General features: G+C 41.2%; 1 protein-coding gene across 3 annotated transcripts; it reads right to left on the bottom strand.

Moving 5' to 3' along the window:
- Nucleotides 1–743: 743 nt before the first annotated feature.
- CARF (calcium responsive transcription factor) lies at nucleotides 744–23,718 on the bottom strand. Of its 3 annotated transcripts, XM_064717690.1 has the most exons (16): nucleotides 23,695–23,718; nucleotides 20,516–20,563; nucleotides 19,777–19,898; nucleotides 18,050–18,289; nucleotides 16,955–17,075; nucleotides 14,786–14,915; nucleotides 14,340–14,424; nucleotides 10,501–10,690; nucleotides 8,192–8,312; nucleotides 7,147–7,290; nucleotides 6,490–6,723; nucleotides 5,498–5,660; nucleotides 4,431–4,506; nucleotides 2,703–2,833; nucleotides 1,345–1,708; nucleotides 744–870 (listed from the first exon to the last, which is right to left on the bottom strand). In XM_064717690.1, exons 4-16 carry the CDS (start codon nucleotides 18,230–18,232, stop codon nucleotides 752–754), a joined length of 2,061 nt encoding a protein of 686 aa, XP_064573760.1. In that variant the 5' UTR covers nucleotides 18,233–18,289; nucleotides 19,777–19,898; nucleotides 20,516–20,563; nucleotides 23,695–23,718; the 3' UTR covers nucleotides 744–751. The 3 variants fall into 3 exon arrangements, with proteins under 3 accessions (XP_064573760.1, XP_064573761.1, XP_064573762.1); XM_064717691.1 differs by lacking the exons at nucleotides 20,516–20,563; nucleotides 23,695–23,718 and having other exon boundaries at nucleotides 19,777–20,117; XM_064717692.1 differs by lacking the exons at nucleotides 19,777–19,898; nucleotides 20,516–20,563; nucleotides 23,695–23,718 and adding an exon at nucleotides 17,898–17,952 and having other exon boundaries at nucleotides 18,050–18,111.
- Between the last annotated feature and the right edge of the window lie 63 nt (nucleotides 23,719–23,781).

Genomic DNA, 23,781 nt, shown 5'->3' with positions numbered 1-23,781 from the left:
ACCAACTGCAATTACAGTACCGCTGCAAAGGAAGGCTGCATGCATCAATGAACCTCATTATAAAGCCAGAACTTAAGTTCAAAGGTGTCAAGTCAAAAACATTCACTGTTACAATTCACACACTTTTCTTTATCATACAACCTTATGTTCACCTGGAAACCTCACCTTTCTCCTCTCCTTGATCTTCACACCATTAACATTATGATCAGGTCAAAGTTGCATTTTCTTAAGCATCCATGTCCTTTATCACTTTGAAGTTTAGCATCCTGGACCTTCTTTTTGTCACAAAACCATTGCCATACTGATCCACTTTGCTGTTGGATTCTGTGATCTTGGAGCTGACAGATTCTATGGTCTCTGTAGTACAATAAAAGTCAAGGGTTTCAAGCAGAAAATGTGAACCCAGCATTGTGATCCACATTCTAAAGCTAAGGAATTAAATTGTGGAAGACCTTCAGAAACAATGAACAAAATGGCCATTTGGATAGAATTCAAATTACTCAAAACTTGAAACAGAAGAGAGAGGTGGTGTTCCATGGGGCAACAGAATGACCTGGAGTTGGCAGTGAGCCCCATCAGTCCAAGCAAAACAGATTTCTGTCAGAAGTACTCTAAAATATGCTTATTCTGAAAGTCACATAGAAATTAAAAAAGAATGGCAGTACTTTGAGAGCACCTGCCTTTCCTTCCAAGACATTTAGAGTTCTCCAATTTGAAAATCCTTCCAGGCTTCACGGGTGAAGGTGAAGAACTATGGTGAAGAACTGTGGCAGTCTCTGATTTTATCTGTTTCCACAGACAATGCTTTCTCTCTTGGTTCTTGTTTAACTTGGCTCACACAAGTAACAACACCCTCTGTATTTTCTTCAGCTTAAAAACAAAACAAAAATCAAACACTGAAGTTCTAACTCCATTGACAACGCTTTAGCCCCAGTAACTGTGCATTTAAAGGAAAAATATTTCAGGAACTCAAGCTAATAGTTAAGGCATATATGAAGTTTACTGCTTTTTAGCTTGATAGCCAGTTATGCCACCTACTGTGCTCTAAAGCATTGCAAGATGACATGAACTTGCTCCAGTAAGGCTCCCCTCAAGTAACAATATTTAAACCAATTTATAAAACAAATTTAAATGTTTGGAGATATAAAATCCCTTTCACAAAAAACATCTTTCCCCTTTCCCACAGAAAAATAAAAAAACTAGTTAGAATTGTCTGAAAGAAGTCTCTCTTGGAGTTCCCCACTATCAACACATTTGTCTCCTTTCTTCAAGACATGCAGAACAAAATCCACTGTATTTTCTCTATTCTATTATTGACATATTATTGAGAAAACTACAACTTACTAAGTGCTGGCTGGCTGTCCACAATCCGTACTGGGATAGTCTGCGCATCTCCCAAGAGAATCTGCTGCACTCCTCCTTCCAGGCTTCTGGAGTCATCCACCCCTTCAGCTGGCACCAGCTGGCCCATGGCAAGCAGACTCTGATCAGAGGCAGGCAGAGCCCCAAAAGCAGGCACAGCAGCACAGTCCTGTGTCAGGCCAGCACCTTGCAGAGTGTGCCCCTGAGCCAGTGCTAGAGAATGGCTGCCTACTGCACCCCCCAGGGAATCCAGGAGACCTGCAGGGCTGGGAGGGGAATGGTTATTTACAGCTAGCAGGGCTGTTGATCCGTTTGTCGAGGTAAATGCTGACTGCAGCTGTAATCCCTGTGGAAGAGAAGGCAGAAGTACCAACCTAGCAGTAGTTAAAACAGAAGGAGTTTGCATTTAACAGCATGTATTGTCTAGGTGGCTTCTGACTTCCTCCTACTCATTAACTCTTCTGAACACTCAATCCCAGCAACTCTAGGCTCAAAATGTACTTGAAAACAATTAGGACAATGGAATCCAGCACCATTTAGAAAATTGCTTCTGACCATAAAGTTCTAATTTTGGATTGATGTTCAGTTTCAGATCATTCCCCAGTACTGTCCATTCCCACAAGAGGTGGGTACTACAAGCTAAGCACACTGCTTTAAATAAAATGATGTGAGATGGAGTCAGGCTGTCCTCAGAAAGAGAAGAAACAGCAAGTAGAACAGAATCTTACTACAGATCATTTTTCTAGGGAAAAATATTGCATTTTGTTGGGGTTCAGGAGATATGAAGGCAGATTTTCAAAGTTAAGGAAGAGGGATAAGAGAGCCAGCTTTGAAGGGAGATGAGCTTTAAAAGAAGCTCTTTTAGCATGACATTCTTTTCCCTCCCTCTCCAGCCTTTCAACCTGCATGTTTACAGCTCTGAGCCAGCAGCAGTTTCAGGATTTTAAGATATTTTCTTAAGAGCTGGAGAAGGATTTAAAAGGAATAAACAAGATTGTCTTATCTCCCTTCAGTTTTGCAGCATTTTCATTATGAAATGACTGGACCGTGGAAAATGAACTTGGTTTGAGGTAGAAACCCACTGCTTTTATCCTCTTGGTTTTGCCTTCACAGGAGACCCTAACTTCAAAGTGTCAAGAGATGGTAGTGGGATCCCCTGCACCACAGCTACCTGGTAAATGTGACATGCAAGAGCAACCAGAGTAAGAGCTGACAGCTACTTCCAAGTGCGTGTTACCCGGCTATGTTTGGGATCTGCTGAGAGCGAACATGCTGTTCTAGCTTGCCTACAGCACCTCCAGCACAGCATGTTTGATGTTCTGTACATGACCTGACTGTACCTGAAGCTGTGCAAATATCTTGGGCTGAAGTGAGGAGAGTGAAGACAGCAGCTGAGCTGTTTCTGGTACCAAGGACTCCCCGCTCTGGTTGGATTCTGCTTTGGTGATGACTGACTCGACTCCTGAGCTCCCTGTGGTGCCAAAGTGAGGAAGCAGACAGTTATGACAAATCTCTTCTTCCTGTTTAATAAAAGCCTCCCCTGTGAACCAAATTCCCTTCAATCTCAATACAGATATACAGAAGACATACATATCCATACACATATGCTGTTCCCTTTGCAGAGCTTGGTTGCTAAAGAAAGAAGACTGAGTATGACAAAAAGACAATAATGCAGGAAATTTGTATGTATCTGTACAAAGCAAAAACCAGAGGCACCAATAAATCTGTCCTTGAGAGCAAAGTAATTGCACCATACACTGTGCTTTGAATTTGTAGTCATAACATAAAAGCTCAAACATTTCTAGCAAAGCAGCAAATAATTTGACAATAACTATACCTGAGTAAGGGCTTAGAAACACACAGGTATCAAAAGAAAGCGTTGTCTTTCAAAATAAAGACCTACACAGGAAATTTTCGATGTCTCACCACTCCCTTCCCATCTTTGTGAAATCAGCATTAACATCTATGCAATATCATCTAAAGTCCATTTATCTGGAGGTCTTTCAGCCTACAGATTATATAATATCCTCAAAATTCTTATTTAATGCAAGAATGATGCACCTAATTTCCTGAAGTTTTGCAAAAACTGAGATTTGCTTATAACAATTTCTGCAAGAAAACTTCTCATGAGATCATTCCTATTTGAGCCACCCAGAACATTTTGGTTAAGCTTTATGCAGACACAGGCAGACAGTGCTCAGCTTCTTATTTCTTAGTTCCACTGTTATGGAGGTAATAGAGGAACTTGCCCTGTGAATGCAGATTAGTCTGGTGAATGCCAAAATTTGAAAATTATCAATTGCAAAAGATTTTCTATCAGAAAATCACAGGAAAAATTTCCAGCAATCTCAGTGGAGGTAGGTTTTTCAACATATATAATGATCTGCACTCTCTTAACTATCACAACTGACCAGAAGACACATACAAACCTATAAATCTTCTTGAACACAAATACTTCAAATATTTAGACTATTTTGAATATTATACAGAGATCCCATATGCATACGTGAATGTTCACATGCAGGAAGAGATAGTTGTCTCCCTGGGTTGTATTCTACAGTGACACCCCTGGGAAAAAAGGTAATAGTTCAAATCTCTACCTGCTACAAAGAAAATTGTATCACATGGAGATAGGGAGTTCTGCACAAACAAGTTCTGTTACTGCCTGATTTCTTAAATGTACAGTTGTCTCCACTTGGCACAAGTTGAAATTAAAACAAATATGTATATTAAAACATATTTGTGTACATACATATATGTTGAAGTGAAAACAAATATGTATACAGTTCATATAAAAGTTCACTAAATTTTTTGTTTGCTTGAAGATGCTAAATAAAAGCCAAATTTATAATTTTAATACTTCTGCCAACACCATCATGACTACGCCTATTTTTCCACACATGCAGTCAAATAAAAAAAAAGTAAACCAAAAAAGTTATGGCAAAATAATCCTTCTTAAGTTGACCTGAGTGACAGGACATGACAGCAACCTCCTGGGAAGGAAAATGAACTTGGGTGACACAGCTAATAAAGACATTTGGAGACACAGGTTACACGCGCAGTCCTACCATTGGAAGGTGCTGAGGCAAACGCGACCGTCACTGTTTCTGTGAGGACATTCCCACTGTCTGTGCTCCATTGCAGCTGAAAGGAAAAAGAACTCAGTTCTCAGAAAGGGTGCAAGCTTGTCTACAGGAACACAGGCTCAATACAGGACTGATAAGAAAACAGTGTCTAAAACTACATTTTCTTACTTCTTTATAATTAGGCATTTTAGGACCTCTAGATTCACAAAAAAAAAAAGTACTGTAAAAGATTTTTAAACACACAGTGTGTATCAGGAAGATTATCTGCTTTACCTGCTCTTAAGAGTTTAATAGATTTTAAAATATAAAATAGTGCAACCATTTGGCTAACTAACAAGTACACTCATTCACCTGGGCTACACCAGTGTAGGGAGAGGGAAAAGACTGATGACACAGCATGATTTAACAGTGCTGTTTGTCAAAGCTGATTTTAAATCAGCCATTTCTTAGCAGTTAGTCTCATAACTGGGAAAGCTAGGATCACTGTGTACTCTTTATTACTCAATACATGGAAGAAAATTAAGGAACAAGGTTTAAGAGTTACTGAGCATTCAGAAGATTCAACTCCAACCTCACTGCACTTACTATAAAGTGCATTTATTACTATTAACACATTCAAAATGTTTATTAAGTCCTAATTTAGACAGCATCTGAGACACACTTCACCCCCACTTTTTCAGCTACTGAAAAGTAGTAGTAACTACTTCAAAACATAGACAGTGACAAAGCCATGAATAAAATTTTATGCCACGTGTCAATTTTTCTACACCAATGGCTTCCAGTTCATGCAGTCATCAAGAAGTGCTAATATGGTGTCATTTGTCAACCAACTAACAGCAATCTACTGCTGATAAGATAAATACTAAATAAGGTCAGAAGATTTTATTCACATTTAATCCAGTCTTACTCAGCCACAGATTCCACTAAAATATTTCTGCTGGAAATATAAAGTCACAGAAAATTTTGGATTAAATACAGCTAAGTGGTAAAAATTAAGATTTCCAGTATTTAACTCCAAAAATCAAAAAGATACACAAAGGTCAACATACTGTTGCTGGGATACTTTCTGAATTATACACCATCTCTCCATTCCTTAGGGACTTCTGCACTTCATGAATGTGGTTCTTGATGTCATTCACAGTGGGGAAGAAGGACAGGTTATGTCTTTCTGGCACTTCATCAGGTGTGAACAATTCTCTTTCCACATACTTTCTGTCATATGTTAAAGGACATTTATTACCATACTTAAATATATTCCACTATTTCCTGCTGTTAAGAGACCCAGTTACCTTCTCCCTCCCATTGTTGCAATGACAAGACAAAAGCAAGCTAGATGATCTACTGAGACAGTTCTTTGTGCATTGGCTACAGAATTTGGAATTTAAAACCCCCATTTTTTTTCCCTTTGGGTACTCAGATGTTTATACTCCATGTAATTGCATGTTGTTGTCTTCTTGAGGGCTTCATAAATGCCAGATACTCCTGAGGAATGAGAAAAAGCTGTGGAAAAGTCAGAGTGAGCAGATCCCCCCTGGAGAGGGAAGGTGGTCTCTAGTGAGAAATTTACTGAGTTTTAGGCTGAAGCAAAGGTATTTCCTTAGGTAAGAGAGATGTAAATTCTCCCCTGCCTTGGCATAAATTACTCCACTGTTGTGTGTGAATATCCAGAGCTGATGATGCAGCTCTGCCCATAGCTCAGGGCATCCTTCATGTCCCTTGGATTTTGCTGCTCACTGCAGCACTCAAGGGTGCCCAGGGAAGTGCTCAGGCACCTCCACTGACTGCTGTCCCTTGTCCCTCCCTTGTTCTCCCTTGTGTGTGCTCTGAGCATTTATTCAAGTAACTTTAGAGTACAGCAGCTCTTACAGGAGGCCATCTACAATGATATGAAAAGATATCAAAAGTAGGGAAAAACAGACTTATGACATCTGGGAATTAGATTCAGTAACGCACCAGCATTGCTCTTTAGCTGCAAAGCAAATGAATCAATTACAGAAGTAGATACAGCACTATGGACTGAGCACTGCAGACAGTTCTGTACCTCAGCTGCTTCCTCACTGCATAGACCTGCTCCACTCCCTGAGACACCAGCTCTCGGATCTTGTCTGCCACTTGAGGATGAAGTCGAGAAGGCAGAGTACTGTTCTCATCCCTAATGACCTCCTCCTCCTCCTCAGGAGAAGACATGGAAAGATAGGATGGTGAAGGAGGGAGGCAGGAAGTTTCCATCTCATGATATTGGTGGGCTTGCTGAGTAGGTAACTGTACATACCACCTAGCAAGAAGGAGAGAGGTTATACACACAATTCTCAAACAAAGGCAATAAATTAGTGTCTTGGGGGAACAGTCTGAGGACTACCAACAACCTAGTCAGTGTGACAAGTTTTTACAGGCCCTGAGCAAGAAGATGTCTTTCAGAACTTGGGGCCTTTTCATACCTTTCAATGCAAAACAAACTAGATCAACCCTAAAACAAGACAACTATTTCTATCAATATCCTGCATGGAAACACCTGCTGAAGTTCCTTAGCTTAGTGCTTAACACATTTACCAAATTAATACTTCACTGCCACAGAAGTCTTAAAGACATTGTGGATTTTTTTACTATTAACAAGTGACTAAGTAAAAAAAAATATCAAGTAAAATACTGCTCTTTTCGGCTTCATTTGTGAAAATAAAGGAAAAAGTGGAAGTTTCACCTGAGGACACCACCAGCATCTATCAAGTTCTTCTTCAGCATGTTGAATGCTTTCTCCTGCTCCATTCTTATGATTTTCTTGTCAATTTTAGGGTCAGTAGGAACCCTGTATTCTGGAAACTTTTGGACCTTTTTAATATAGATCCTTCCAAGGAGGAATAAAAAAAATTCTCCATCAGTATACTTTGTCCTTGGGAAGGGAAAGGCAAAAATCCCACTTACTTCATATCAGGCATTAATATAGAAAAAGTTCAAGCAGAGTGATGTCAGGTGTGAGGAGTCTCTAAAAGAACTTCAAATTCTTAAGGATACATTAATAGGTATGGATGCTGACAGACACACTTCTGGTCTGGAGGCCACTCAGCCAGAGTGATTTTACTCGTCAGCAAAAGCCCTCGTCCCTCACTATAGTAAAAGCACAACACCAATTGTGAAACAGGCTGCAGTTCACCCAGCTATGCAGAATTGAGCACATACAGACCTAGCTGCAACTATCATCAAGCACACTCTTAGCTCAGTGAACACTGAACAAGCACCCAGGAGAATGCTCAAGGGTGAGGAAAAAAACCATTCATGTTGAAGAAGGAGAAAATCCCCAGTGAACAGGAAGAACTGTAACTCTTTCAGCACACAGGACATGTGCTAAATTAGGATGATTGACTGATATCAGTGCAATTAAAAGCCTGAAGAAACAACAAATAAGATGACAAAGTTTTAGAAGCAGAAATAGTCACCAAAGGAAACCACAATAACTTGTGAATGCTCAGGTAGATAATGAATCCCACTTGTATTTCATAGAGTGATGTATTGCTACTTTGCATACAGAGAACCTATCAAATTTCAGACTTATTCAGTCAGACAGGACCGCATTTCCTCCTTACCTCTACAAGAGTATCGACCACAAATTATCAAGGAGATAAAGCAAAAGAGCTACAAGAGCTGTGAGTATCAGCTACCATGCCAAACCAGTGCTCTGTCATGGCTCACAGAAAGAATGGTTTCCTAGGATGCTCAGTCACTCTTACAGCTTTATATATAATTCTTACCTTGCTGGACAAGTGGCTTTGTACAGCTGGCTAGAGGTGCTTTCCTGCTCACCAGCTTTTTTGGGCTGAAATCCTTTCCTCCTTGGCCCATATTGGCACTCCATTACAATGGCTCTGCTTCCTGGAAACAGAAAGTAATGCGCTCTGCTCAAGGAACCACTTAATTCATTACAGTAAAATACTAACTACAGTAGACATGAGAGTTCTGAAGCAGTCATTTCTGTTTGCCATCAGACTCTTCAGAAGGCAGAAGCCTCAGGTACAGCAAGCAAATACAATGCAAATGCTTCTCTCCCAGCATGTAAGACCACAAAGCACTTTAAACCATTTCTCAAACTTATTACACCTCACAGCACTCCTCAAATATGTGAGGCAAAATATTGGACTTTGCCCTGGTGAGCACCAGTACTTTGTAAGATCAGAAGTCTTGCAAGCTATCAAAGGAGCACAGTACTGGTAATAAACATAAAAAGCAGAATCCCCAAAACAACAGAGAAAATCCCCAGCGGAAATCAAAGGTGTGATGGTTTTGGCTGGGATAGAGTTAACTTTCTTCCCAGTAACCAGAGTGAAGCTGTGTTTTGGATTTGTGCTGGAAGCAGTGCTGATAACACAGGGGTGTTTAGTTACTGCAGAGCAGGGCTTACACAGAGTCAAGGTCTTTTCTGCCTCTCACCCCACCCCACCAATGAGGGGGCTGAGGGACACAAGAAACTGGGACAGGACACAGCTGGGACAGCTGACCCAAAATGACCAAATCATATTCCATGTCATGTGGCATCATGTGCAGCATATGGAACTGAGGGAAGCAGGAGGAAGGGGGGGACATTCAAAGTTAGAGTGTTTGTCTTCCCAAGTAACTGTTACAAATGCTGTCCTGGGGATGGGAAGCTGTGAATGAATTCCTTACTTTGCTTTGATTGTGTGTGTGTGTGTATTTTCCTTTACCTTTTACAACAGTTCCTATCTCAGCTCATGAGTTTTCTCATTTTTACCTTTTCAATTCTCTCCCCATCCCACTGGGGGAATGTGTGAGCAGCTCTGTGGTGATTTCCAGCTGGGGTCAAACCATGAGACAAGGTCAGCAGACATTTCCAGCCTCTTGGCTTAAATCAACACTTCAGACCATGCTGTCCCATAAAAGCTCAGCCTTGCAGTTAAGAAATCTTAACTGCTAAATAACAGTTTCAGCACAGTACACCCATATAAAACCAGACAGGCTCAAACAAATACTGCTTTGCTCTAAATTCAAATTAAGTGACTTCTTCCAGTCAGAACTCTAACAAAAGGGATTGACAAGCAAAGCATTAAAGTGGTCAAGAAAGGAACATCTTCCAAATTTCTTCCACATCATGTTTAGTTATATGTTATTTATAGTTTGTGTACTCAAGTATGCAGGCAAGGAGCTGCCTATGCCACAAGTGATATACCCAGAAACTTCTGAAGTATTATATAAAAGCAACATAATGTGTTTCCATAAGATACCAAATGATCTAGATGAAACTAAAGATGTCTCATACACATGTTGGGGAAAAAAAAGAGTAAGTAGCTTTGATTTTATTTCTTAGTTTTCTTTTACCTCACAGTTTATGGCTGAAGCTTTAAAACTGGTGCTAACATTTCCTATTTCCAGTAACTTTCAGGGGAAAAAAAAGGAAAAACCCCAAACATAACTTTCATTCCTGTCACTCATTTTCTCTATGTAGCAAGTAAAGCCCATTCATTTTATATCCAAATTAAACTCTTGGCAATTTCACATATGTACCACATGAGCTAAATATGTAACTACCAAGCTGTGAAGTCTGCATGAACATTTCAAAAAGAACCCCAAATACTAAAAGTCTCTCTGCTGAGGTCTGTTGATGATTATCTTGCTTGTTTGTTTGGCATTTTGAATTTATTTATTTATTACTGTAATGTTTGCAATTTAAATAGTTTATTGACTCTTATTCAACTCTTCTAAAGATCTTCAAGTTAGGCAAGAATAATCGAACAAGCTCTTACCCTTACAAGAACTTTCAGGTCCTAATAGAGCAAATGAGACCTCTCTCTAAAGACCTCATCACAAGAACTCCCATCAAATGGTACTTAGCTAATCTCTAAAGAACAAAAGGAAATAATCACAGCAAAACATAAAAAAGGAAACAAGCTCCTTCAGACTCTCGCAGCAGTGTGCAAGCTGCTCCTTTTTATCTGTTTGTGTCTTGACCTTATCAGAACTAAGGAACAACATAAAGATTCTTCTTTGCGGCCAGCTGGGAGCTGATGTTGAAATTTTGCAAGTAGTTATTAAAACAAAAGTTAGTTACCTGCATTGACAAAGGGGATCCCATCATATGGGACATACTGGGATTTCCACATCAAGCGTGTGGCGGGCTTGGCGGGGCTCGGAGACTGGCGCGTGCCCCACACGCTCTGAGTCTGCTGCTTGTGCAGCGCCAGGACGCTCTCTAGCTCTGCCTCGCTCACGCAATAGCCGCGGTACGAGTCCCCAATTCTCTGCGCGGAAAGGACGGGAAACAACAGCGTTATTCACCCAGCTGACTGCTAACCCTACACGTGAAAGCACTCGGGGACTCCGGCAGGTGAGAACACAGGCCCAGATTTTTGGCACTCCATGTTTTTTGTCCCCACAGTAGTATCCTCATAAAAAGATTTATCATAGGATCTAACAGAAGAGCAATCCCCACTGAGGTCAGGAGTTTGTCAGTCATTCAAGACCCTGAGAACACCAAGAGCCCCTAAAAAGGCTACAGTCACTGTCAACTCTGATTTCCAGAGGACAACTAAACTCCTGTAATTTACCACCAACACATACTTCTGTTGCAGTCACTGACTAGACAAATTAGTATTAGATTAAGGTTTTCACTTGACTGCCATAGAGCTCTGAATCATTAATAATTGTCTCTGCATCTACTGCAACACACACTGCACCTGCCCATACCACCAGTAACTGTCTCACCTACTTAGTGCACTAACTCTGAAATGAATGTCTTACACAACATCCCTCCCAGCCTTCGAGGCACTCTTGATCTCTCAGCATTACACAGAAACCTACTATACCAGATTTGCCATGTGCAAACCGAGGATGGTTTCATTAACTCTGCTAATGTCAGGGCAACTCCACAAAAATTGCATCTAACTTGACTCAAAGAAGTTATCCAGCTACTCAGTAGTTCCTACTCCAGCCACTCAGTTCCATCGCAGTTGGTTTGGTGCTGGTATGCCAAGGCCAGCCAACAAGCAACAAAATTACTGGAACGGAGAAGAACTTTTCATCCAAACTCAGAATGCAACGCTTGCTTCTATTCATATGCAGCTGAGGGTCAGGCTGGCCAAGTAGCTGTAACAGCCAGAGTAGTTTGCCAGCTCAGTCTTAAAGTGTTAACAGCAGGAAAAACACATGGTGAATGACTACTAAGGTCTGATTGATTTGCCACCTTCACTGACAGAACAGCTAGATGTTTAAATAATACTGACAGCAAAAGAGCAACAGTGTCTCTCCAAGGTTATCAACAGATTCCTTAGCAACAACTGCTTAAAACCTGCCTCACACTCATCTAAGAAAAACAGAATGTCTGTGGTTAGCAAGACCTGAAGTCAACAATGAACCAGTGACGACCTTGTGAATGAAGTGGGCCAGCACAGTGCTGCTGGCACGAGGGCAGACACCAGACACGGAGGGCAGTGTGTGCAGTGGGTGGGAGTCGCTGGGACACAAGCTGCTCACACCTCAGAGCTCACTGCTCTGCAGGCACTGCTGCAGCAGCTCACCATGTCTGCACAGGCTGCACTCACACGCCTGTGGGAGCAAGAGACAGTGGCAATTGTTTCACTGGAAGTTATAAATAATACTTCTGAACAAAACTTGATCTGAAAAATTCAGGAGAAGGAAAGCAGCCTGAGAAGTACCAGAACTTCTTTCTTTCCAGAAGTCTGGAATGTTGCCTTTCAGAAGAGGGATTACAGCACCACTGCACATAATAAATGCTGCAAAACCTGCTGGTTTTTTTTACCCATACCTTATACCTGTCACTAAAAATAGGTCACTGACTTTATTCTAGAAAGATGAGAAGACTGACAAAACTGTTGTGCCAGAAAAGTAGCAAAAACAGTTAAAGAACTCTCTCCTATTCTGGCTTTTGCCCAAGTTAGATCATTTTCCCTAAACTGGGGGAAGGGGAGGAGGAGGACAAGAAGAAAACCATACAGCACGTAAGACCCCTGCTTTCTACAGCCTTCACGAGTAGGAAAAAAATGGACAAACAAGAGTACCTTCCTCAGACAAATAGTGGTTAATTAATGTAGTTTTAAATTTAATTGTATGGTTAATTAATGCAGTTTTAATTACATTTTATTTCAGTAGGCTGATACATGCAGGAAATGCATTCTGATCAGACCACTGAAAACTAAATACAAGTTATTAAAAGAAACTGTTTAAATTAACTCTGCAACAATGTAATTACCTTGAAGCAATCACATACTCTTCAGCCCTTTAACTCCAAGGTTCAAGCCAAAAAATTGAGTGATTCCTTCTTTCTCCCCTGGCCTTGCCTCAGCAAAGTACATAAAAGCTAACCCTAGAGTACACACATCAAGACTGCAGTTTTCCTTGAGGAAAGGGTACAGAGGCACTTTGCAGTCCAGACACAGCAAGTGTAAGCTGAACATTTCAAGGCAGCCAGCTTTTACTGCTCTGTGTTTGTCCACAGTCCCCACTGCCCAAGGAGCCACCGGCCTTAGGAGAGCAGTGGCTTCCCCTGCTGACACCTTGTGTGTCACAGAGACTGCAATACTGCTTTAAGCTTGTTTCAATTCTGGCAGACAACTCAAAGAGTGGAATTGTGAGCTGACATATCCAAACTGGATCTCCAAATTTCAGTAGGACCCTTCAATTCTCTTACTAGTAACAAAACGTTTTGACACCTGAAAGATAATTGACACCTCAAAATCCCAGTGTCTCTAGCTTATGCCCAAAAAAAGGCACAATACATCCCAGCACTCTCTGGTGGATCAGGGAGGATTAATGCATACAGGCAACAGTTCTGCTGAACAGCAGAGGGAGATGTTTGTGTCCTCAGAACATATTCAAATAGACACTATTTGTATTTGCTTTTCTTTAAAAAGAAGAACCTTTCTATAAATGTCACTGTGAATTTTAAACACGGTAGGTGAAATTTCTTGTAATAGAGAGACAAAGCAGATCCTAAGTCCTCTGATACTATGATAGCAATTATAAATGATTCAGATAAGCCACATGGATGTTAAGACAGGAAAGAATCTACCACACAGTGCTAAAAACACAGTGAATTTTATGAACTAACTGTCCAACTGATTTAAGCAACTGTTTCTATAAAAATGGTATCTCCACCATGGAAGAATTCAAGCTAAGAATTTTCTGATTTCTTAACATTTATGTGGACATAAGAGTGGACGGTACCACCTGTATTAAATAAATGGCATAATACAAAAGGAATAGATTAATATATTTAATTTTAAAATTGTTTCTAAGCAGACACAGAAAGAAATTCAATTTCTAGGTCCCTCAAACTGCAACTTCTAGTTGTCAGTGGCCAAGCCAATAGAAAAAAAAAAAAAAAGGAGAAATATCTAAAGAGATTACGCAGCTACAGAGTGTTTAAAAGCTTTTCTTTTAAAAAGTATTAAGAGAAAGTAAAATAAACATCTGTCAGGAAGAGTCTGGCAGCAGGAGGAAGGGGTAGCTGGTCTCTCAAGAAACTTCCCACCTCAGACTTGACACTGGCCAATCACATGGATTTTGATTTCCATGTGATAACACAAACCACATGGACAGTTGCAGAAGTCAGCAAAGTTTGCTCTGTCATTCAACAGCAAACCCTGCTGAACAACATGTGGCACATAATGGCTCTTCCCAGCACTACAAGGTATCAGGTTTTCAGCACCACTTCTTTTAATTCAGGAGCAGTTGATGGTAAGTTATTCTAAAATTCTCAAAACAGAGAGGGATTTCATAGCATTTTATGTGTTTAACTGTGCTAGCAGTACCAGTGCTATATACCAAGAAGCTTGAACACTTCTACAGCAATAAATTATTCCTTTCAAGGAACAGGAACAGTGTCTCAGAGGTAGATGATAAAACATTCTGTCAGAATTCTTTGTGACCCACCTCACAGTTCCTGAGACGGCGTGCCCATGCAGGCGTATTTAGTGGCAATGGCTGAAGAGGGATGGGAAAAGAATCTTCCACTGCCCTGAAAAAAAAATAATAGAAGTCTATACAGACATTCAGAAAAGCAACAACTTAATCTAAACTGCAGGCAAGATCAAATCAGTGTATTATGTATAACCCTAGAGCATATGATCAAACTATGGATATTGTATTAACATGCCTTAAAAAACCTGTGGTTTTCATTTTCATATTCTATTTCATTGTTATTAAAAAACCCCTCTGGTTTCTACATTCAAGTCCTCCAAACATTCAGTATACTGTGTGTTCATAACCTCTTTTCCATGGTAATTTTGTGATAACCATTGCAAAAACAAACGGCAAGAAAAAAAGGCAGTGCTAACATTGCATCAAAGTGATTGTTCATCCTTTAACCCCTGACCTACCTGGTGGTTGTTTTTTTTGATACAGTGAGAGATGCCTGTGGATGTAGAATGTAACTGCTTGCACTGTCTGCTATGGAAGCCACCACCACAGTCTGCAGATTCCCATCACCACACTTCTCTTCTGAAATATCTTTACCAAAAAAAAAAAAGCAGCTTCCTGATTAATAACTGAATATAGAATGGGGAAAAACAAGCTATGATCCAACTTTGTATTTGAAGCAAGCCTTTTGATGTAGGAAAGAAATTTTATAGATGATAAAGTAGTCTAATAGTTGTGAATCAGTGCCCAAACTCCATGTGCTCCAGTGCTCACACTGGCACACATATGAAGACACACTTGCTAAGGCTGCTTATATTTAAGGACTATGGTAATTGTGAAGGTAAATAATCAGAGCAATTTGCAAATTACGATGCTTTCAGGAATTCATACAGGATTGCACAAGTGTTTAGTTCAGCTGCAAGTCACATACCGGTTGCTTTTAAAACAAGAAAAAATGAGGTAATGATATTGCTTTGTACTTAGAAAAGAACACTTAAACAAGAAAAACAGGCCTCTTGTAATTGAATCTGACATGCTGTTAGAACAAATGTTTTAGCCTTTCTTGGTAATGGGGAGCAATCCACAAGCCAAAAATTGCTCTTAGATTGAAGCCTGTGTGTACAGTTAAACAAAAACATAATGGAAAACTGTGAAAGCAGACATTCAATATTTTGGTCTCAACAAAAACACATGAGGTCTCTCTTTAGATGAGGGATTTTTGCCCTTCAGTTATGAAAGCTTCTTTCCCTCATCCAGAGAGAGTGGTAAGCTATTGACACAGTACAGAAATGATCCACACAAAGCTCCATAAGAAGATTCCTAAGTGTGCACTTGGATTAACACCACTCTGGCTCAAAGCACTGGTTCCTCCTGCAGGGACGTGCCCTTAAGACACTACAGGCCACTCTGAAGTCTGCACCATTCTGGCATTACCACCATGTGCACACAAGTGAAACTCAGGAGCTGACAGGCCACTCTCCTTTCTCTTCTACCTCCACAGTAAACTGCTGGCAAGTCTTCCCAACTGTCTAAAATGGAGATGCAAAACTACTATTTAGTATTTCAACTTAGTGCTTACAAAGAGTAGCAGCAATTATTTTGTAACTAACGGCTCCCAGTCAGCTTTAAAGTAGAGTAAGACTCTGCTGTAATCAAACCTGGTTCTACCCCTGAAAGAGCTGGAGAGAGAGGGAAGGTTGAGCATTAGGGTAGGAACAAGTCTTTCAATGCAAGGTCAGGAAAAATATTGCAACCCTTAGTGAAAAGAGCTAGATCACTGCTTGAATGCCAAATCTTTCTTCTATTCACCCAGCACCAGACTCTACTCTTTTTCTGAGCTATCATTCCACACGAACACTTAGTCAGTGCTCCAATCTTGACAACTTTATAGAGAGAAGGAAAAAACAGTTTAAAAAACATCTGAGAGTTTAAAATGCGACCACCTCATTCTCAGTCTCACTCTGTGAATGCAACCTAGTACACAGCATTTTGCCATCCAGCAAGGACTGCAGATAAATAATCAATGCTTTCAGATTTCAGTATGTCCATTTTCTAGAGAAAACCTGAAAATTTGGCTTCCAGTGTATCTCAGCACATGCTTAAAATGTGACAACTAACACATCCCAATGAATGGAAAGTTACATCTTATTTTCCTTGACTGGGAACTGAATTTCTACCTAAATGATTCATTCTTGGCTTCATAGAAGATGCATCATCACCAGTGATGTCTGGAACAGAAGATTTAATGTTCTTCTGGCCTGTCTGCATTACAGGAATTAACTACTTCACTCACAATGAAGTAAACAAATACTGAACATTTGAAGCCAATAGTACAGCTGGTGGCACAAATATCCTTATTAAAGGTAAATAAGGCAAGAAACAACTCTGTGCTTGATATGTCAATCTACCCATAACATACCCTTGAGAAAGGGGGCATAACAGCTCTCATAAGCTTTCATTATGCTTTTGCCCAGCAGAAAATGTGGTGTGGGAGGCACCAAATTCACAATCAGAAAGCAGGTGCACTCTGTCTTACAACATAGGAAAGGAAACGAGGTGCTTAAAAAGAGCACGGAGGATGAGCTTAGTCACAGGAGCACAAACCCTCAAGTCCCACAGGTTAAACTCACCCTGTGTGCTGGTCACATCCAGAAGCTGACCTGGAGGAATAATCACCTGGGTCACTCCTGGCTGGGCAGAAGGAATGACGTGCAGCACCTGCCCATTTTCTGACTGGCTGGTAACAATCATCTGTAAGGCAGTCACACAGAAGGATGAATGGCTCCAGTTTGTATGGTGATCATGCAGCATGACTGGGTTTGATTATTACCAGAACAGGAAATATTTTGCTTGGAGTTAGGGACTGTATATTTACTTGACTTTATGTAATAAGCAAACTGTATCTTTATTGTCAATTTCTTAAAATTACTTTCCCCTTTTAAAATAGGTCTTTAATTAAAGAAAGAAAGAAAAAACCCCCCAGTACTTTACCTGATTCTACAATGAATTACACATTTACTTGAAACTGACAATTCTACTATTACACACAAACACCTGGAAGCCATTCATAGTTGGATTCACTGTAACTCCATTCATGGACTAGCAGAACTAATAGTAACATAAAAATTGTGAGCTTTACTTCTAAGAAACTGACCTCTATGGGCAGCATTTCATGAAAACCCAGAGAGAAGAAAAGTCCCATGGCTTAAAAAAACAATACAAATTCAATCATCTGGGATTCTGAAAAACTTGAACAACTCCTCTTGGTACATTTACACAGGACATAATTACACAGGACTCTGGGTGAGAGAGTTGCCTTTTTTACAAAATAGGTGTTACAAATTACAAAGTAACATTTTAAGAAAATTAATTGAGGGAGAAAGGTGAAACATAATGACTTAGCTTACTGCTAATGTTCTGATTCCCCAAAAAAACCAGAGATTTATCCAGGGAATATAGAGAAAGTAGCAGCAGTAGAAATACAAGATCTTGTCACACTGCAGCATCCAGGCTCGATACTGACAAAAGACATCAGTTTAAAATTAGTAATTGCTGCAGACAGGATTTGCCTACCTGAAGAAGGGCAACTGGAGCATGAACCGTACCACAGAGAAGTTCCACCTTGTTGCTAGATATAAAGTGTGAATCAGCTGCTGCTCCACCAAACCACCAGTAAGAGAGCTCTTCAGCGAGCTCCCTGGTGTGCGAACACAGCCCACACTCACCATGGGCGCACCGGGCCCTCGCAGGGGCTGCAGCTCACACAGCGGCTGCCTGGGCTGCTCTGCCCCGTGCAGCTCCTCGGCAGAGCAGGACCGCGCCTGGGGAGGGCTGCCCGACAGGGGGACTGCGATGGGCAGGGCTGGGGGAGAGTCGCTCCGGCCGAACAACAGATCCCTGGGATCCATGCACCTCAGTTGCTTTCACAGAGGAAAAACAGTCAAATGTACTTTGAGCAGCAACTTCTACGAAGGAAAAAAAAAAAAAAAACAACAAGAAAGAGAAAAGAACATTTAAAACCAGTGCGCAATAGCATACACTCAGAGGAGCTCTTGACCAAGAGGCTAACACTAGCAGTTCTACTTTTGTTTGCTACTTCCATGCTGAAAAGTATTCTTATTCCTGCTTCCTAGAATGAAGTCTCTCTACTAAGACAAAAGAAAATCCCTTTTGCTCAAAATCTACTCCCCAAAAACCATGTATAACTTTAAAACACCTCAAGTCTGCCCAGAAACTGAGACTTATACCAAAAACAAAACTGTAAAATATTCACCAACTTGATTTGAAATCCTAGATACTCTTCCACTTGGCCTTTCCATACATGCATTTAGCTATGAAGAAAAAAAATCTCTACACATTTTAAAAATTCTTTACCACAGAAGAAATACAAGCAACACAACCTCCGATTCAAGGCCAGGAATTGTACAGCATAAGGTCAAGAATCAGAGTTTCAAAATCTTTAAAAAATAGAGTGTATCTTCATCAAGTTTGTAGAAGCAAAGTCTTAGAGTACATGCCATTTTCATTAAATTAAAGAGCATAGGTACAAATACTTGTCTTGTGGAAACTCTGGCAACACAAATATTAAGCATGTAAAATAATGGGAAAATAGGCAGTCCTTGTGACAGTAACATGTCAAGGTGTCATTTGGCCAGTGCAAGAAGGGCTGCAATTTGTTCTATCTCTTGCAGCAACTGCACACATAACTCTGACGTTTTTGCAACAAAAATTAATACACTACAAATCAAAGAATCAGGAAAAGTGTTTCTAAATTTTATCTAAAGTCAGATTCGATCTAAATAGCCCCATTAAAAATTCTGCAGGTATAAATTCTCTGTGCTGAAACTGAACTACACCAGAAAAGCAGCACCAAACAAGTGGCACCTGTTGTGTTAAAGCCATTGTGCACAGATAAGCACACAAGTAAATCACTACCTGAATGACATTTCACGTCAGAAAAACATTCTGCAGAAGAGGATTCATGCACAGAAATCTCCCCAAATAAGAAGATCTGACAATATCTAATAAAAAATACATGAAAGACTCCTCTCCCTCAATACATGCACAGGTGTCCTGTGTCCCTGGACTCTTTATTTGTCACATTTGGTCACTAAGCAATGCCACCTCATTTTCACCTGTTCTGAACCTCTCCTACTCCAACACATGTCACAAAGCATTCTTTTTTAAAGAGTTAACAAAATAAAACATGCATTTCCTCAGCACCATAGCAGGAAATAATCACTGGAGGTTGTCATTACATGTAACATCTGGATATTAATCAGTTCAAAACTGAATGGCACAGGAATCCAAGGGAAGGATGCACATTCTTATAAGACATGATGCATTACTCTAAGGGCAAGAAAAAGCCCTGCATTGATGAAATAGCATATTTGAAACTCATCAGAGTGGATGTAAAGGAAGCATCTACAAGGACAAAGCATTCATAGCTCACCTGAAAAATCTGATCATTTGTTTCTGACTCTCCTGTAGCACTACAGCTGCCTATGAACAAATCATTAGATCCTTCCATAGCAATATCATGGTCAGCTCCACTCTCTTCCATCACAAGGTGACCTGAAAAGGTTACAGAAGTTCATTTTAGCCTTCTGCCAGGAGATTGCTGCAGGTCAGGTGTCTTCAGGTTTTACAAACTCAGTGTTACAAGTTCTAATGCTGTTGTAGGTAACAGCAAAGTTCTCCAGAAATCCTTGCCTCCTTATCACATTATTACTCACTGCAGAAAAATTCCAGTGTGCTGCTCCAGGAGTAGAGCTTAGCTTTTTATATGAGACAATTTGCTTGATTTGTCATTGCATACACAGATACAAAACACCCTCCCACGATTTTCATCTGAATATGTCCAAAAGCACTGAACTAACAACCACACACATCCAGAGAACACTTGATATTTAAGCACATGCCAGCAGTGCTTTATAAATACATTAGTCACCTTCTTCCATAATCACCAGACAGAATTTGCATTATGCAACTCTGTCATGCAGACATCTTGAAGTAAATCAATTTGTTTTAAAGGCTTATAAGACAGCATGTAAAAGAAATAAAATTACTATTGTTAGCCTACAGTGATATGCTTTGGGCAGAAAAAAACACCAGATATGGAAAACAAAATTTGGCATTAATCACGTGGTGGAAGACAAAACGACAGAGTTCCCAGCAGTTCAGAGATCTACCTCCTATCCCAAAGGAAGCTTCAAGATACTCAGCTGCCCACTGCAAACCTTGAAACAGACAGATAATATTGGACAGTGAATTGCCACATGCACAGGACAATGCTCTCATGCACACAGCACACCCTTTAAAGCAGCAACCAATCCCAAACATTCACGAGCAGCAGGACAAAATGACAATTAACTTGGCCCCTGCCTAACAAGAGTTTACATCTATAAAACTACACACACAACATACCCAAATGAACAGCAGAAAACTCCTGGAGTTTGGGGTGAAGGAGGGGGAAGGGTGGTCACGATTTTTCTCTTCAGTATTTTATTTTAAAGACAGGCTGCATTATATTAGCACATGACTCCTACCAGCTGTATCTTCTTCACCACACCACGCAAGCAAATTCCTCAAGATGGACCTTCTTGGCTCTGGTATTTCAACTGTTTACAGCTTTTGCAAGGAGACTGTAACAGGCTAGAGAGTAACTTCAAAAGAACCGTACAACTCTTAAAGCACAGATTTATTCTGCTTTGCAAAGGTATAAAGGACACAAAGGCAAAGTAAATCCACATCTCCTTGGCTTTTGAAGCTGAATAAAGCATCCTGCTGATACAAACAACATTGAGAAGTTAAGCAGCTCATATGCTCAATATATTAATACTCTAATCTAAAGCAGATTTATTTTTCCATTCAATTTTCAAGTGATGACACTCTAGACCAAGCTCCAAATGAAGTTACCTCATGTTTACCAAATATTTTTGAGCTTTGGATCTGAGAACAATTATAAGATGTTTCAGTTAAAATGTCTGAAGCATCTTAGCAGCAAATGGAAAAAAAAACCCCAGAAAACCAGATTTCATCATCACTCAACCATTTCCTCTCAGCTCAAAGATGTAAAGAAGAGACAGCAGTTTTGCAAAAGCAGCACATTTAGTTCTTTGAGATAAACTGAGTTTGTTCCAGATACCGATAACACGGACTCTGAGCATGCTGGAACCCAACAACAGAACACAAGCACAGCTCTATGGGGACACACCAATGACCCCAGCAGCCCAACATCCTGTAGCTAACAATAGTTAATAACAAAGCTCAGGCGGAAAAATCCAGCAGTGAGGTAAATACACAGTGATATTTATCCAGCTTCCTTCCATAAGCAGCCCATATATTTTATATTTGTGTTTAATATAATCCCCGTGGTACAATTTTGCCCCATGATTTTGTCTGATCAGTGTTGTAACCCAGGCAAACCACTGGCACACACACCACTTGGAAAATCAACATCCTGGTTTAACCATCCAGGTTTCATTAACCCAAGTGCTTGCGTGCAACCACAAACAAAAATTATTATTTTTTGTCTAAAAGAAATATGCTTCTACAGAGGTGTACAAGTACATGCACATTTAATGGATCTTACAGTTGTATAAATATTGCTGAAGAATTCTCCAAACAGGAGAGTTAAATCCTGTATATTTATGTATACATAAGTACAGGGATATTTGTTAGGAACGTGTAAATAACATGTAAGTATCACTTCATAAACATTAGGTGAGCACCACAAAAATTCCCACTGTAACACCAGGGCATCACACGTTTAACAGCTGGCTGAAGGAGAAATGTAGAAGTTTAATGCTAGTGTATAGTGGGAACAAGAGCTGCATCCTCAAGCACACAGGCAGATCACTGTGCCTCAGCTTTAGCCTTAACACAACTCCACTCCCACCACTTTATAGGCTGCTTCCCGATTCCAGTATTCCAGGGCCATTTCCAGCACATGGGTTAGGGTATTTTAATGCCACAGGTCTATTTCCTTCACCCTGCTTCCATTTGGGACGCCCTTTTCTCAAGTAAAGGGAAATCTATGGCCTTTGTTGTCCCAGGTTCACCTCTACAAAGACAGCAAGCAGCCACAGAAACTGCTGCCACAGGCAAACATGCTAACCACATGAGCACAGTATGCAGAGTGTCGGTTATACTTAACAGAAAATACATACAATTGAATGCTTCACCATCAATTTCTTTTGAGTTTTCTACAAGATTATAAGAAGACTTTGGATAACTGCATAGCTTACAGCAATCAAAATTCACTGTCTGAAAAAGCTCCCTTTGAGGACATTTCTCTACAACAAATTCACAAGGGCGTGAATTACAGCAAAACATATTAGGGAGGAAATCAGGACATAGTGATACTTCCCAGTAAAGGAGTTACAATTAGCTTTGTCAGCTTGTACTAAGTTTGAGATTTAGCATTATCTCTATGATGGAAGAAGAAGAAGATGCTGTTAACAATACAGAGAAGATCTGGGGACTCACACATAAAAGGATTCTCAAGTCAGTTTTTGGTAGACAACGCCAATAGCTGGAAAATGACCCTGTGTCAATTTCGCTGACAAACAACGCTAGGTCTGTGAAGTATGCTTCAGAAATAGACGAGATTTCAGAGCCTCACGAAACAGCAAACACCCAGCACCCGCCCGCTCCAACACCGAGTGACCACTCAGGGAAACCCCGGCTGTTCCCAGAGGCCACGAACAACTGTCAAAAAGGTGGGGGGGAAAAATTTATAAACAGCGCAAGCACACAGCATGTCCTCACACAAGCAGCCTTCTCCCAGAACACCAAACTCAATTGCAGCTTCTTTTTAAGTCCACCGCGCGTTGGGTTTATTACTTCTAGTAGGCAGTTTATTGTGGGTGTGCCGCTTGACGTGCAGAGAAACACAACTCGAGTGACTCCGAGCAGAGACCACCGCTCCAGCGACCCCGGGCGGCACACGGGACACAGCCCGGACACAGCCCGTCACAGCCCGGCACAGTCCAGGCACAGCCCGGACACAGCACGGGCACAGCCCGTCACAGCCCGGCACAGTCCAGGCACAGCCCGGACACAGCAGGGGCACAGCCCGGCACAGCGCGGGCAAAGCCCGGATACAGCCCTGACACAGCCCGTCACAACCCGGACACAGCCCTGACACAGCCCGGGGCGGCCGCCCTCAGGAGCGGCCCCAGGAACCGCTCCCGCACCTGCGAGGGACCCCGGAACGCGCCCCAGCCCCGAGGAGCGCGGAGGGCGCCTCAGCCCGCACCCGTCGCACCCCTCGGCACCACAGCCCCGCGGCGGGGGCGGCGGGAAGCACCGGCCGGGGCCCCGTCGCGGCGGCCCGGGGGGAGATGCCGGAGCCGCGTTACTCCACCTGGGCTCGGCTCCCGCAGCCCCGCCGCCATGCGCGCCTCCGCTCCGCGCACGCGCGCCCGCCCTCAGCCCGGAGCGGGGCGGGGGC

This window comes from Zonotrichia leucophrys, chromosome 7 (genome assembly GCF_028769735.1).
Source record: "Zonotrichia leucophrys gambelii isolate GWCS_2022_RI chromosome 7, RI_Zleu_2.0, whole genome shotgun sequence".
Lineage (NCBI taxonomy): Eukaryota > Metazoa > Chordata > Aves > Passeriformes > Passerellidae > Zonotrichia > Zonotrichia leucophrys.
The sequence above is the reverse complement of the archived record's forward strand: the minus strand, read 5'-3'. Positions and strand labels throughout refer to the sequence as shown.